Source organism: Toxotes jaculatrix, chromosome 22 (assembly GCF_017976425.1).
Source record: "Toxotes jaculatrix isolate fToxJac2 chromosome 22, fToxJac2.pri, whole genome shotgun sequence".
NCBI classification, from domain to species: domain Eukaryota; kingdom Metazoa; phylum Chordata; class Actinopteri; family Toxotidae; genus Toxotes; species Toxotes jaculatrix.
The window spans coordinates 10,979,520-10,996,416 of NC_054415.1; the positions used below are offsets into that span (position 1 = coordinate 10,979,520).

Genomic DNA, 16,897 nt, shown 5'->3' on the forward strand with positions numbered 1-16,897 from the left:
ATTGCGCAAACGCCTGTCTGTGACAGCACACTCACAGCACCTGGAAGAAATCAAAACGAGGACACCATTTTTTACATGTGTGACGTGCTTTGCTTGACATGCTTTAGTGATGTGTGTGAAAGGGGACATGAAAGAGGATATCAAAAATCAAATCCACAGTATAAAAAGATGACTAAAGCATTAACAGTTTAGTGAAATGGATTTGCAATGATTCTCGTGTTTCTATATTTTAAAGACACTGAATAATTGATTTAAAGGTGCTACAAGAAATATTTGTGACCAATTTTCAATCGGATCACTGTGTGTAATGTGAAAGGGGCTGATCGTAGAGACCAAACCACAGAGTATCATCATGCGACTCTGTAGTTTCCCTTAGCTCTGCAAAGCTTTAAAACTTCTTTCAGCTCATTGTTTTGTTTTTTGCAGCCACAAGTGGACTGTTTTGGCTCACCCTCACCACTCTCACAGCACTATTTTTGGCCAAAGCCTGTTGTTGGTTTCAACTTTATTTAGACTTACATATTAAGTGACTAGCTTATGCAAACAGAAGAAACATTAGTCTACATGAATGCTAATGCGGCTCATGTTGCCTCTACTGGATGTGTAAATAGGGAAATGTTTGTTAACATGTTTTCTATATCAATTTAAAAGGTGATAACATGTCAGTGTTGTTTTCTTATCTTGTTTGTACTGCTCATGTGGCCAAAAAATTTGTAATTGCAGGTTGACATTTGTCAACCTTCAAGCCAACCTGTTGTCCATGTAAGGGCAAGTAGTATACTCATGGAGCTAAGAGGAAGTGTCATTACAGCAATCATAAAGGGGTGGTAAATGTCAGGGGTCACTATTCATGGTCACTATTATGACACATGCCTTAGCTAGAAATATTTTTCTTGTTAACAGATCAACCAGAGATGTAAAAAAATGACGTCCATGAACATCAAAGTACCCAAATCTCTTGACCTTTTTGTCCTGAATCTCAAAATTCAACCAACAATTATGTTTACAAAAAAAAAATCTAGCTTGCTCACTCAGCCCTCAGAAAAAGGATGTGCAGGGTGAACACAATAAAATGAACATCATGCTTGTATCGAGTTTCAGCCACAAAGTCTAAGTTGCCGCCCTTGCCGAGTTGACTGATTGAACCAGATTTGGCCAAATTTGATCACAGGTGTATTCCCCGGCCAGCCACATCTTTTCTTTCAGGAAACTGATGGTGTCATCAGCTTGTCTTTTGTTGAATTTCACAGTAGGAGTTGAATCAGCTGGAACAGAAACTAGTAACTTTGCGTGTGTGTGTGTGTGTGTGTGTGCAGAGGAGGTAGGGATTCAGTATCATAATCCACCTAATTCATTACTTAGTTCACTGCTCATTGCTTTGACAGTCAAGTATATTGTTACTGTGAGAAATGAGTAACAATTACAAAAAAAATTGAAGAAGGTAAAATCACTTGGAAAATATGACTTAAACATAGTCTGTATGTAGAAGAAGCCCCACCTCCATCAGGGAATATTTAAATGAACTTTTCTGAGCTGCATCTCTTTCACTCTGTGCTTGGCTCTGCCCCAGTACACTCCACACTGGATATCATCACATTCTGGATAAAATAAACAGGAGAGCGTCCTCAACATCCAACCACCTGTCAGTCTCCCAGCCAAACCTCATCTGACCCTGTCATTCTGCACAGCCAGAGGAAAAAAAAAAAAAAGAAGAGGACTAAAAAGAACAAGAAGAAGTAACAGATTACAGGACCTGGACAGGCAGAGGAGTAGAAGAAGTCCAGTGCTGACCAGTGAAGATGATCCTGTGGGTTGCCCTGCTTATGTTTCGCTTTTGGTTGGGTCTGAATGGAACTGCAGCAGAAAGCACAGGACTGGAGAGGATAAAGAAATGTGAAACTAGGTGTTCTCAGGTAATACTTCATCCTTAGAAAATGTTCACTGTGCTACTATTTCATAATACAGTACAGTACAACAGCTATGATTAATTCTGCTGCAATATTGGTCTCTGCTACTTACTGAATTGTTTCCAGTGCCCTTACAATTTACTGACTCAGTCGTTTACTCAAGCCTAAGAAGGAAACTAATACAACTTCAAATCTAGTTGGGTGGAGAGTGGATAGCTAACAAACAAACTATGTTTACTTCTCTTTCAGTAACCTGAACGAACTCAGAAGATTTTAGCTGTACCTTTTTCTCAGTGTTGCTAATGCACCATAACAAAACCACATGTTGCTTTGATCGTTTCTACCAGTATCTGTGTGTAAAAACAGATTATTGTCTTGCTGTAGCAGCTGAGGACACCCCAAAAATCCCAGCATTTTCTTCTGGGTATATGTAGTTTGGAAACTTGAGATATGAGCTGTGTTCACTTTCAAAACATAAGCATTAACTACAGTGTCATGTGAATTACTTCATATACTTTGTGGGATACTGGACTGTACTTGGTCTTATAACAAAATGATGGACAGCTCAAAACAATGCTTCTTTAAAAAAAATAGCACTAGTATCAGTGTAGGCAAAGATCAACAGAATTTTTTTTTTTTTACCATGAGACTCCATGTCATATAAATCATCATCCAGGGTTTATTTCCTGGATGATGAATAAACAAGGATGTATTTTACAAAGTTTTGTAAGTGAGCCAAAACAAAATGTACTTAATGACACTGGTGATACACGTGGCATGATTTGAAATTTCATTTGTGTGAAATGGTGTTCATCAAAAATAAAAGGTGGAGTATTTGATTAAAATATTTTATTACTCTGTAGTATAAATAGATTCTCCAAGAACTTGACTGGGCTTCTTCTGAAGGAGCAATGAGGATGTAAAAAGCTCCTTATTGTCTGCAAATCCTTTTTTTTTTCTGGACAGCTGTTAACTCTGTTCTCTTTGTAAATAAATAAATAAATGGAGCTACTATTCTCAGAAAAGAATTACAGGGTGTTTCACCTGAGCTTCTCTTTTCCTTCTCCCTTTGCAGGGCCTAAACTGCAAGACCAAGCCAGATTGTGAGTATAGACATGCATGGCTGCTACATCACCCACCTAAACTTATGTGTGGATGCATTTCAGCATTCAACAGTAATCTAAATGTTACATTGCCAAAAAATGTGTTCAGCGCACAGAACTGCATACATGGTGGGTCTGAAAAAAATGCCTATAAAACCACATTAAGACCATTCTATTAAAACCTTCTATTGAAACACAAATCATTTTTTGAGTGGGTGAAAGCAGGGTGCCCCACCTATCAAAATACACAAGAAACATTTGCAACGTATAACAACTTGGCATGCAATGAAAACAAATGCCTGATATATTTTTTTGACCCCGCTATACAATGCATCACTGACAGGTACGTGGGCGTCACATTAAACCACTGAACTGCACTCATTGTGCAAGGCATCGTGGTATTATTCACCCAAGCAGAACACATCAAAAACAGTTGTATGTAAAGACACAAAGCGCTTAAGTGAAATCATGATGTTGTGCATCACAGACAATAATGGAGGGAATGTCAGTGGGTTTTGCTTTTCCCTATGAATAACAGAGGAAGAAAAACAGTATGGCTCATAAATATTTTTCCATGACCACCCATGGCAGCCTTTTTCCCACTTTGGAAGGACACAGCCCACATGATGACTTGATTTGCACTTAAACACAGCAGAGCCACACCAAATAGATTTTGGCAGTTTTCTGTATGACCCAAGTGAGTTTCCTGTGAAAATAAAGCATCATAGCGTCACTGTTTTTCTATATGATCTCATCAAGGAAAATTAACTTGTTACATTTATTTATTTTTTCTGGCTCTGTTATGTCTAGATGTGTTTTCTCCTCCATGTGAAAACGCTACGGAAGATCTCAACGCGTCCTCCGTGTTCCACAACATCAGCCTCTCCACAGTCATGAGCTGTGAGGGGAGGCAGAAGTGCTCACTACACCTCAGAATCAAAACTGTATTACAGCTTACTGGTATGTAAATGTGATAGTCTACATCTGTGTGAATGGCTCTTTTGGGCTCATAGTTGTTGAGAAGTTTCAGTCTAGACCACAGTGGGCGATTGACTACCACTGAGAATTATCAGCCAGTGGACCTCTCTCAGACAGTAACCATGTCAAACTTAAGCCATGAATGAACTGTTCCCACGTCAGCCTGTTGTTTTTGGAATGACTAATGGAAATGAGACATTGGCCTTGGGAGTTGGACATTGGGGGGAGGTGGTCAGGAATAAAAAACAAAGCATAGCAGCAAAAGATATGTGTTTGCAAAAATGACGGAGAGCTGTAGATTATTATCTGTCTCTTAAGATGTTGTTACAAAGAGGGAGTGTTTTTATCAGTTAAAGTTTTCTCATAGGATTTTTATTTTGTACGATGACTGTATATTCTCTATAACTGACTTTCACACCTACACAATGTATTACTCAACTTATTTCACTCTGTTTCCTAAGGAAGTTTGAAATGCAGCTTTTTGAATGCAGCAAAGCCAATGTGCACTTGTCATAGTTAGAGATGTATGTAACCCATGACACATTCAGAAGCATTTGTAGATAAGCAGTGAAGGAAGTCTCCTTTCCAAAACCAACAACTTTCCATGATCGAACTTCTGCTTTTGAATATGTCAATTGACTTTTTCTGTTCCTTATTCTGTGCACAACCACACACAATCTGATAAGGTGTGTTCAAAACATGAATACTGGCAAACACATGCACACTTATCCATATCAGGAGCACAATATAACAACCTTCATGGATTTCCTGACTGTCTGGGTTAAACTGGGGAAATCCCTTTTATCCAGTTTTTAACTAACATCCACTCAGCCAATAAGTTCCACTCAGCCATACAGTTCTTCCTGTATGGCACCTAAAATAATGTCAGCTGAAATGCGGTAACAGTTTTTTAATGTTTAACTGACTGGTTAATGGTTACTGTTACTGTTTGAAAGCCATCTCCTACATGTTTTTTTTTTCCCACAGAATCCATCCATGGTTTGTCTATTTGCACCATAACTGCAGGGATGATGATGAACTGCCGAATCCTCAGCTTCACAAGATCGTCAAGAGAAAGAATGTCGGGACTTCAGGTACTGTTAACAGCCTTGAACATCAAAACTATAGTTGTTGCAGCAATTTAACACAGTGTGATGCAAGAGGCATGTTTTAATGGCTTCAATGCCAGTATTAGAAGCAATCTTCTGTGACATTTCACAAATTCTTACTTTGATCTGTGGTATTATATTATTTTATAGTATTACGCATAAGCTAGGAACCCTCAAAACTAGAACTAATTGGACACCAAAACTTTCCGAATCACATGCTAACACTGCTGAACTGTGGCAGACACGTGACAGCTTGTGTGTTTTTATTTGCCCTTTTTCTGAAGGTGGAAGTTGAGAATGATTGTACTGACGTTTCTCCAAACCAACAAGTGCAAGTAATGCTGAAAACTATTCCAAGCTACTGTGGATTAACCTGGAGTGGCACCTATAATGCACCAGGTAAGAACACGTCATACATATTTTCAGAATTATGAAAACACTTACTCATGGGCACATGATGGTACACAAACAGGAAAGAGAGACGTTGAAGATGAAATGTAATACAACGTACATGGTTGAAGTCCATTAATGGTGTTGTATTTCTTTGTAAATGACAGAAACAGGAAACATTAAAAGCACTTTGATCTGCAGTTATGTTAAGATGAAGGAAAATGATTAACGCTAAGAAAACTAGTAGAACTGTAGTAGGTGGGTATTACGTAAACGTCTCACACTCACAGGAGTTATGTCACATTTGTCTTCCTGTCATCTTTCCCCCTTGGCTACTTTTAGTCTTTTCAAGTTTGTTATTTTTCACCACAGAATGCGGGAGTGAAGATTTGAGAAAACATGTCCCAGAATGCATCAGTAAGTACATTCTTTTTTTTAACCAAACTAGACAATGCATTGATATGTCTAACATACAGTATTACAAGCTAGTGGTCCCTTTTAAAGCCTTTAAAACAAAGTTACAACCCCTCATCACAGGGTGTATATGCCAGCCCTGAGCAATTTTATCAAAGGGTGACTGTTTCATTTTAACACATTTTACAGGCCTTGAGAACTAAAACTACCTGATGTGTGACCTTTTTCTTTCAGCTGGTAGGCTGTCGTATGATGTAAACCCAAGAAGGAAAGAGCTGAACGTCAGCGTATCAGACATGCTTGAAGATCACAACTACTACCTCCGTCTGTGCTACAAGGGTTTCATCTGTTCTGGCACAGGGGCGAGTGCACTGGTTAGTCCCTCTATTAGTTATAAACTGAAGATAAGAATTACGTTTTGTGTTTAAAAATTCTGAATATGAGCTCATTTATGTCAAAACAGTGCACACTCATGGCAAAGGGAGTACAGGATCCTTTTAGTGCTACAGAACAGTGTAAGAAAACAAGAATTACAAATGTATACATTTTACTATCACAGGGTATGGTGGGTATAGATGCTGCCGGCTTTTAAGTAGTGTTAAATACCACCATCTTCACTTAAAAATGATAATGATAAATATTGAGTTGTGTTGTTATTGTAAGTCAAACAAATCCTATATACAGCTTACACAAAGCAGTTGACTCAACAGCACAGTCACAAGAACTACATGAGAGCATGCACAGCTGGGAATGCTTAGACAAAGCTGAAACTGCATTTAGATCTGTGATCGTCATCTGATTTATACCTGGGCGCAAGTCACTTGAGAAAGGAGATATCTGTTAGTATAAAAATAGCTAGTGACGCAGACAGTCTCCATTTTGAAAACTGAATCCAGCTGACCTGCTCGGGGTATGGAGGGTATAGATATATTCCCGGCAATGAATTAATGAATTAATACCATCATCTTCTTAAAACCATACTCACTATTGATTTTAGTCAGAGCACCTTTTATTACTGGAAACCTTTCTGCTCCATGTGAGTCAGTAGGTCATACAAACAAAATTTACTCACTTTTCTTAGCAGTAAAGAGAGTAAAGGAGAATGACGCTGTCCTCAGATGCATGATTGGAAACATATCCTCTGCCTCATGGAGAAAACCCTCACAGACCTATCTAGTGAAAAAATGTGGCTGATTACGAATGACTCAAGAATCACCAAGAACCATCAAACACCAACCCACACACTTATGTGCCCCTAAACACATGCCGAAGAAAGATGAGTAAAACTTACAAAACATTGTTTACTTTTCAGATAAAGAAGGAGGATCCTGTGAAGAATGCTGCCCTCCCATACTCCCGACCTTTGCCCTGCCTCTGTATCGAGGTACAGTTTCTCTCAACACTTATGATTTGTTGTGTAATAAAGTTTGTGAAGGAAATAGAACTTTTAACGCTTCTAATTAAATTCGTCACAGGGTTGGTCAACTGTGACGGATGCCCCTAGAGTCCAAGTCTGCCCATTCAGAGACCGTGAGTCACCAGATTGCTTTTAGTCTTCAAAAATGCCATAATAAATGGGGCGTGTGCTGGAGTACTTCAAAACCAATACCATATCATATGTGATATGAAAGATTCTGACTTCACCTCCACACAGGTCTTGAAGAACTGTGGTTTGGAGTTACCTTTGACCCACTGGAGGAGACGCTATCATGGGAGTCAGCCTGTCCAGTTACTGCTGTTGCCACGTTGTGTCAGAAAAGAGGGGACGGCGCCTGTGTGGATCTGCCCCATGCTTCCCAGAATGTTAGCAGAGGAAAGGTACAAGCCCTGAAAGTGTTGAAACTGTTGTGGTATTTACTTTGCAAAGTTTTTGGCTGTGATGGTCACTGATCACAGAAGCATGAAATCTAAAGGTGGTGTGAATATGAGCCCACAATGCATAAGATTAATAAATAGAAAACTCGCCAGAAGAGCCACACAGAAAGTACACAGGATCCAGATCATGTAGATGGAGAACAGGAAATTAAAAAACCTAGAGTGCCATGTGTCTCACAGGTTAGTCACTGCCTCTGAAAAAGTGCTAAGTGTCATCACTAATCTTTTGATATTTTATCAAAAGATTAGTGATGACAGCGAGGTGAGGAATTTGAACATGTCATGCAGGAAAATGTGTGACTGATCTCAACGTGGCTTGTGACCTAAGCTATTTACACAATGGGAAAAGTATGAAATCATTCTGCTAACATCTTCCTCTGTGACTGAGCAAATAGACTTTGCACAGAGGAAAGTAGTTATTACAACAGCAGGTTGACTTCATGTGCCTGTAAACATTCTGTGAGTGGAAAAGTGTTTCCTTAAAAGAGTAAACTATGCAACGCTGGACATTGAAAACACACTGTAAATGTTGAGTTGTGTCAAGATAAACCTGTATGTAGCTAATACAAACAGCCGTTGCCTCAAAAGTACAGTCACAGGAACAAAGTGAGAGTGTGCACACCTGGGAATCCTCAGGCAAAGTAGAGACTGTATTTAGGCTGTGTTTATCTTAAATTAGCAATCTGATTTAAACCTGGGCTCAGGTCACTTGAGAAGGGCACTTCTCCGTTAGCTTAAAAATAGCCCGTGACGCAGACAGTCCAGAAACTGAATCCAGCTGACCTGAAGGAACAGTCTGAACGTAAACAAAATGAGTAGTGCAGCATTTAGTTGGTCTGATATAAACTAAAAATTGTGGACATCCACTTGAGAAGCTGAAACACTGGTTTGTTTAATGCGAAGTGTTACTCCATTAAAAACAATTTCACCAATCTTTGTTTTTTCAGATAACATTTACTGAAGTGGATCCACACCCTCAACTGTGCGTAAAGGTAATGATCGCTTTTCCCCCTTTGGCTCTTTTGGAGTTTCATTGTAGAAAAACAATAGGTCTGACATTTTTAGTGGTAGAGATTACTCCTCACGTACACTGTAGGATTTAGGAACAAAGCGATAATATTTATTTCTTTTCCTGTATTTGACCATGCTGTATTCGTGTCTGATTACAGCAAGATGCCCTTTCTGCTAGCTGTGGCAGTTGTGCAACTAAGGTTAGCGTAGGAGGACTGTGTTCAAATAACTTTCCTCTGTCTTGAAAGGAACAGTTTGACATTTTGAGAACTTCACTTCTTCTAAGCTTTCTAAGTCTCAGCTTTCTTGCTGATATTGACGCAATTATATGAAACTGGATAAAAAATGTGAATGCTAATAGCCTTTTTTATTTTCTATATCAGGGGGCCCCACCGTTTACGGTCACCAGGTTTACCAGTTCTGTGTGAAAACTCCACACAATGGCCTATCAAAATCAGCCCAATACCAGATCTCAAAATATACCTCTGCTAAACCGTATACACTGCTTTTAAAGTTCAAGAACATTGACATCATTGCCAAATGTATTGTAACATCTACAAGGTAACACCATAAATGTTAAGTGTGTCAGCATTAAAAGCAATTTTCCCTAATCAGTTCTTTCACCTAGGTCCGAAAATGGTGTAATTAAATACAGTATATTATAATAAAGCTAATATATCTCTGTGGTATAGGCCTGTGGCAGCCCTGTTCATCACACACCTGTGATAACAGGCCATAGAAAAAAAAGGGAGGGGAATGGGGGAGAGGCAGCGTTCAAATTCTTCCGTTCTAGCTCATTTCAGCAGATAACCTGTTACCTAACCACGAAGCAGAAGTGCTGTTACTAGTGTTACTGTCTACGCTGATTAGAGCAGGGGTTCAGCAGTTCACTGGAACTCTTTACAGTTGCTGTTGTGTTTCATAGGATCACGGTATGTTTATGGGCTGTACGTAACTTCTGCAATAATTATATCTTATATCCTCTTCAGTTTACTGCAGGCTCTCAGTCCTGGACCAGGTGCCCCTTTGTTGGGAGATTCCAAGGTAGCACCTTTTTTCACATTGGCATTTTTTGTCACATCATATGACACGAGTAACATGTGATTATCACAACACGTCACATCTGTCTATGGGTGAATTAAGAACAATCTTGTAGATTATATTATGAAGATAATGATGGACTTAATGTAATGTGTAATGTGGTGTTGTCAAATTGCTCAGCAATCATAATGACAGCTGTGCAATAATTTCCAGCATGGGAAGTGGTTGTGACAAGACAAGAGGGTCATGAAGAAGTGAAGATGATGTCAAAGATCTCTGCAACGTTTTCTGTGGGTCTATGTGTGAAGTCTGGAGGGCCTGCTGTGTGCCAGATCACCAAAACAAACACAGTGCATGTGGTAGGTATCACACACTTGCCAAGGCAGGGAAAACTCATCTGGTGCAGATTTAGGGTAGTGCCAGCAGTGCAGGTTGCAGATTCCCTTATTTGGTGTTGATGATGATGGTGTTTGATGATAGTGGTGGAGCGCACTGTGCACTTTGTTCCAAACTCTGACCACAACTTGGTCACTATAAGTAAGTGCAAGTAAAAACATTTGATTAACATAATTTTCATACCATGGAGGAGTTATAACAACATGCTTGCAATAATTGCACATCAGCTTCCAGTGTATCTGCTTAGTTTGTTTGCTATTTTGTTGCTGGGAAGCAATAACTTGTAAATAACTTCTCTGTGGTGTTGTAACTTTGAAACACCATCTGTAATAAACAAAGAAATTAAAAGTAATTATACCTTTAAAATTGTGCTTTTTTAGCAACCACAGGAGAGCTATCAACACATCAGCTACATTAAATGTGGGACAACATGTTCTCCGGTATTATTGTTGCAGGAGGCCTCTCATTTATGTGTGACATTAAGCTGTAATGCTTCTTGAATCAATCATCTCTCTCCTGAGTTAGTACTGAACAGTGACTTGGCTGATTGCTCATGAAAGAGACAAAAAACAGAAACTGTGACATCTGTTGCCCTTGCACAGTTAAGGTTATTTGTTTCTTTTGTCTCTTTCTCAGGAAGAAAATAAAGGTGTTGGCTTAAACCTGACAGAGGAACCATGCAACTCTTGTGTCCAGGTATGTTTGTGTAGTCAATATCTCCTCTAAAAGGTAAAACTGTGCGTTCTGTGAAATTGAGACAGTGACTTTGAATGCTGTATTTGGACAGGTGAGGAGACTCGATGTGAAGTATGCTGCCACAATAATCCACTGTCTTGAGCAATGCAGTAAGTATGGTTTTTGGCCTACTGTTCCTTATAATCTAGAGATGAACTCCTCTGCTCTCTTGGTCTAATCTTCTATGGTCTACTCTGGGTGTATCCCAACTCTTTTCTTTTCCTTCACTCTTTCTTTTCTCTTCATTTTTAAATGTGGTTTGAAGCAGTGATAGAGCTCATCTTTACTGTCACACCTCATTTAATAGGGTAATCACAAATGTATGTTCCTCTGACTTTGACTTTGCCCTAAATGGTTTCTCTGTCTTCTGAAAAAAATTAAAGGATTTTGTGTGTCAGCATCATTTACTCCTCTTGAATTTTATGTGCGAGGGTCGATGAAACCATGTGTAAACATCAGGGTTCTGAAGAAAGTGAAGAATACCAACTTTGATGTGCTGTTCTCAGTATTTTCATTTGAGCTCTAATGTCTTTACGCATAATTGATAACTATAAAGATTGCCAAAGAGAAACTGCAAGGAACAGAATGTATGCTGGTTGTTTTCACTTTCAGACGTGAGATTTCCCAAAATCTCAAACTATCCCTTAAAAAAGCTTCATATAAAATGCTGTCAGCTGAATGCCATGTGTTCTCTTCACAGATCAGTCACATCCCACAACCAGTCGAAGCTCTTGGGGCCTGACTTGGGTTGTTGTACTAGCTGGTGTTTGCCTGTCTGGCATCATAATTGTCACTCTGGTACTCCATGTACTGTTAACCGGTAGGTAGAAAATTACACTATCAAGCTCAGGCCTGCTTTATTCTCCTCTCTGCTGACATACTGTAATGTAAGCACTTCAAAATTGATTTAGGCCCACTTCCAGCTTCCACCCTTCCAACCCTCAGACTTTGTCGCACACTCCTGATAAGTAAGGAGGGTTCAGGGCAAACCTTCCTCAGCCCAGTCTGTGCACTCCTGATTAAGGCTTCAACGCTGCAGACTTGCTTAAGAAGAACAACAAACTACAGTTAATAGTTTTCTAATGTTAAAAACAGTTATTATCTATATTTGTTTTCCTTCTCTTTGATATCTGATCTGACACTTTTTCAAAAAATAGTGATTATAATCAGGTTCAAAACACAACATGTCAGAAATAATTATACACTTGGCTGCTATACGTGTAAATGCTTGCAAACAAGGTGATTGTCTATTGGTGCAGTTCCTCATGAGGTTCCTCCTGTGTTTTATTTCAGTAGATCAAAGGAGGAAACAAAATCGAAATGGCGATGAAAAGCAAATAGGTAAGAAGACCACTTGATTCCTTTAACTTTTGCTGAGCAAGAGGCATATCCATTTTCAAATCGCTCACTTTCAGCCGACTCTATTCCTGTGTTGTTGCAGATCCTGCTCTCCACTGTGTGGTCCCTGTATTACAAACACATCCCCACAGAGGGATCCTCATACCAGGTTCGCTGCAGTGTGGGAACGCTGAGAAGGCCAACTTAATCTCAGAATAACTAAAGCATCCTACCATGGTCAAAAACAACATTTGCAGTGTGCAGTATAAAACTGTAAAGATGTCACACAAACCAAATAAGTTCTCTGTTGAATACAGTGTATGATGTTGTGACAGATATTCCATGTGTGTTACTGTATATGTGCCGGTTAGTGTGCTTGCCATAGTTAGTGGTTGTTGTTTAAGTATTCTGTGTGATGTTGTCTGTTTGGGTGAAAGTTACAGTGTATTTTGTCTTTTTTTTTTTTTAAGTTAAAAATTTCAGCTTGCAGCTAAACCTTTCCCATCCTAATTTATATTTCTATTTTCAGTAATAAAATGCAAACAATACCACTGGTTTCTTTTCAATCATAATACAATACACGGTAACTCTTTCACAATACTTCACACAACAATTCTACAGTATGTCCTAGTTTTTTTTATGGTAAGTATAACAATTCTGTATCTCACTTCCTTGTATTGGGAGCTCACTGTACATTAGTCACAGCCCTAAGTGTGGCATGTTATTCACAAAATTATGTAATATGACAACTGGAAAAGCACTATATTGTGACACAAAGCACAGTGGACTTGCAAACAGGAGCAGCAAGTTGAATCAACAAAAATGACGCTCAACACTAAGAGCTTCACAAGTTTTTGTGTTGTGCTGAATTGCAAGATGTGTTATTTTACCCAGGGCTCCTACCAGCCCCCAAAGGCTACAGGTCTCCTTTGACATTTAAACTTTACAGTTTTCAAGAAATGGGTATTCCCTGCAGCAAGTTGTTCACACAAGCAAGCACTACTGTTTACTGTTTCTTTTTCTCAGTTTCTTTTTCTTGCATTCACATAATTCATACCATTCTTACCAGAATAAAAAAAAACAAAACACCCCCCCCCCCCCAACAAAACAAAGCAACAAAACATTCTTACTTACTGTAACCTTATAAAGAATCACACATGATGATAAACATACTATATATACAGGTGAATTTATGTATTGTAACGGCAAACTATAAAAGCTTCTATTCTATTTCTATATTAACAATATATAAAATGAATGTGTGAACAACAGTTAACGTTCACCAACTGAAAGGTGATTTAAATAATCAAAATGCATAAATGCCAATGACAAATAATTCATGGAGTTGCAGAGTTTTAGGATGACAATACTGCAAATTGCGTCTCTGTGATGATGTAAGCCAGGGGTGTCCAAACTGTTCCACAAAGGGCCGGTGTGGCTGCAGGTTTTTGTTCCAATCAAGCAGCAGCACACCAGACTTGAGTCATTTAATCAACTGATCTCAGTCTTCAGACAGTTGATTGGTCACACCTTGTGCTCTTCATTGGTTGGAACAAAAACCTGCAGCCACACAGCCCTTTGTGGAACCGTTTGGACACCCCTGGTGTAGGCTCAGTGGCGCTTTGAGCTAAATGGTAATGTCAACAATGACTGACAGGAATGTCATTCATAACGAAGGCATATGGTGGTGCCAGATGAAAAGTTAGGGATTTACCAAAGTCAAAAGGCTTCATCCTTTGGGAACCATCAATGATAGAGCAAAATTTCATGGCAACCCATTTCAATCTGGACCAAAGTGGTGGAATGACAGGCCAGGCTGTAGAGCCATGCCACCAGCTTAGCTATAATAAACTTCCATGATACACCTTCGCCACCTTCTCTAGCTCAGTTATATTCATTTCTTTCATTGTAATTATTCCCCCACAGTTTTCAACTTAAATTGAGTTGTTCTGCTTTGGCTCTCATTATATCCAAACTCACAGTCCACTTAAAGTGCGCTACTAATGTCTGGCACAATGTTAGATCACATCTTTACATAGGTCCTTGGTTTCAGTAGCAAATTATATTAGTTCTTCTCAGACACCACTTTCCCCCCAGTGCTCTGGTCTATTTGTGCATATTTATTTCAGTCCATTGCTTTAGCTTCAAGGGGCTTGATGCAAGGCTTGACATCAGATTTTTGTCTGGAAAGCGAGCAAACAGCCTGGATGTCTCTCTCCCTTCTTGCCATAGTCTCTTCCTCTAGCCTCCTTACTGCGCAACCCACATCTTTCGCTGTACGGAAATGATTTCCGCTTGGTTTACACAGGCAAATGATGTTGTTCAAAACAGGACACTATTCCAGTAAGAGAACAGTGGTGTCTCTGTGCACATTTTTACAGAAAGACCTGCAGGCATGCACAAGTACACAATCCACCCAATGACCAGGCTTTCACACATGAGGAACTTGTTACTGTAAAATTCTAAATGGGTCAGTCTTTTAGTCTGGGTGTGATAAAACGCATTTCCCTGTTAGATTGATTTTGAATGTGCTTTAAAAAGCATGTAAAACATGTGATGAGTTGAATATAAAGCAAGAGAACAAAATAATGTGCTCTTTGAAATTACACAGCCAGTCCCCTCACCGGAAGCAGGAAATAAAAAGCAGTCTCTATTTTTACTCTTTAGCACAGAGAGCACACACACGAGAGGACTACAAACATACTATAGGACAAAGTCATATATGTTCATCCTGTTCTTACCTTTTCCCAAACTCTGCATGTACAAGAAATGCTTCCTCATAAAGGCACTAAATATTCGTGCATGAATGATAAAACATTTCCATGTGTGTTAAGAGAAGATATCAGTGACCTTCACCTAGCGTTGTATCAGCATGTTAGTGTTAATCATAACTTTGTCCCGTTGAGGAACTAATTTAATTTAACAGCTATCTGGTTACTGTAAAACATCATTATAATTCATGGTGACAAAGCAAAAAATCCACTGCCAATATCAGGTGGTGCTTTAACCCAGAAAGGATCCTGGACCTGAGACAAACACTGGTAAATGTTCGCAGCACGATAAGTGCTTACTCACTAGCTTAATGAGTAAGTCCACCCTGTGTTTCCACTTTCCATGAATGGTATGGCAAGAGGAAGATCTTGCCACACTACACATGAATTATGTAATACCGTTCGTGCGATGAATGGTATTATATCCATAAAGTTTTTCTTTGAACACGCTTTGGGAAGTCTGTCACTGAGATTTGTATAACCAGCCCAATAAACTAGTGATAAAGATTATATGTGAGGTGGATATTTGACCAGTTCAACAGGAAACTGTGTTTCACAACAAGTCCTCCGACGGCAGTAACCATACAGGTCCATATCATCTACTACGACGCATAGGGGTCTGCCCCTGTGGCAGCAGGCATGCGGGACCTTCATCGTCATGGTTACACAGTAAAGGTTGTGGAATGGTTTAAAGAAACAACAAGGATGAGGATTTGTTTTGAACAGGAAATAAAAAACGGTCTCCCATGACAAAGTCCTGTATTTTGTTGACCCATCCATCCACCCAAACCTAGCCCAGCACAGGCTTTGACACTCTACATACTAAGTCATCTGCTGTCTTAGATAGCACGACAATTTTTTGAGAAAGCCCCCCCCCCCCCCCCTACCTCTGGGGCAGCATGGTGGAGCAGTGGTTAGCACTCTCACCTCACAACAAGATGGTTCCAGGTTCAAACCTGCCAGGGCTTTTCTCTGAGGAGCTTACATGTTCTCCCTGTGCTTTTTCCTGTGGGTGATCCGGTTCCTTCCCACAGTCCAAAGACAGGCAAATTAGATTTATCAGCAACTCTAAATTGCCTGTAGGTGCAGTTGTGAGGGTGAATAGTTCTACTGTATCTTATGTGGGAATATGTCTCGTCATGAATAAACTATTGCTGTAAAAGGGGAAAAATTTTAACACATTGACTCTAAACAATCAGCATGTGTAAGTTTTTTAACTTCACATGCTGCTATAACCCGCAAATTTGCAGAAGGATTACAGAGAACATGAACTCAGGGTTGTGTTAGTTGCACCAAACAATATTCTCTTCCAGATAAAAATTTCAGTACACGTTTCTAAGAGAACCACCGTTGCTCTTACTTGATTACAATGAACTGCTGAAGAACATTAAAATGAGCTTCCCGGCGTGCAGATATTTTGATTTTGTCAATTACATCTGTTTTGCTCAGCACCAGGGAATTCTTGTGGATGGTGATAATGGAGCAAACCTACTTGGTAACAACTAAAAATGTATAACTGTCCTACTATTTACAGACTGTATATATCTTATACTACATGCATGGCTACTATACTACCACGAGATGAAAGAGGGGAAAGAAAATTAAATTTGCACGAATAAAAAAATGAGAAAAAGATGAAGAAAGAGACAAAGGAAAAAAATGCGAGAGGGAAATCAATGCACAAACACGTTCCAACAACACTGCTGCAGGAAAAGAAATCAAAAGGCACGTAAGTGTGTACCCTTGGCAGTGGATTGTTGTGCCCTGACGTCACCCAACAGTGTTAGATTTCATGTGCAAGCTTGAACTTTTCGCACCCACAACAAACA

General features: G+C 39.4%; 1 protein-coding gene across 2 annotated transcripts; it reads left to right on the forward strand.

Moving 5' to 3' along the window:
• Positions 1–1,560: 1,560 nt before the first annotated feature.
• Positions 1,561–12,882, forward strand: il17rel (interleukin 17 receptor E-like). 2 transcript variants are annotated; one of them, XM_041029709.1, is made up of 18 exons: positions 1,561–1,913; positions 2,983–3,010; positions 3,821–3,970; positions 4,976–5,082; positions 5,382–5,496; positions 5,860–5,904; positions 6,136–6,275; positions 7,214–7,285; positions 7,377–7,431; positions 7,556–7,719; positions 8,724–8,768; positions 9,777–9,831; positions 10,042–10,187; positions 10,861–10,920; positions 11,012–11,069; positions 11,660–11,779; positions 12,256–12,300; positions 12,401–12,882. In XM_041029709.1, the coding sequence occupies exons 1-18, from the start codon at positions 1,800–1,802 to the stop codon at positions 12,514–12,516; spliced, it is 1,635 nt and encodes a 544-aa protein (XP_040885643.1). In that variant the 5' UTR covers positions 1,561–1,799; the 3' UTR covers positions 12,517–12,882. The 2 variants fall into 2 exon arrangements, with proteins under 2 accessions (XP_040885643.1, XP_040885642.1); XM_041029708.1 differs by having other exon boundaries at positions 12,253–12,300; positions 12,401–12,877.
• Positions 12,883–16,897: the final 4,015 nt, after the last annotated feature.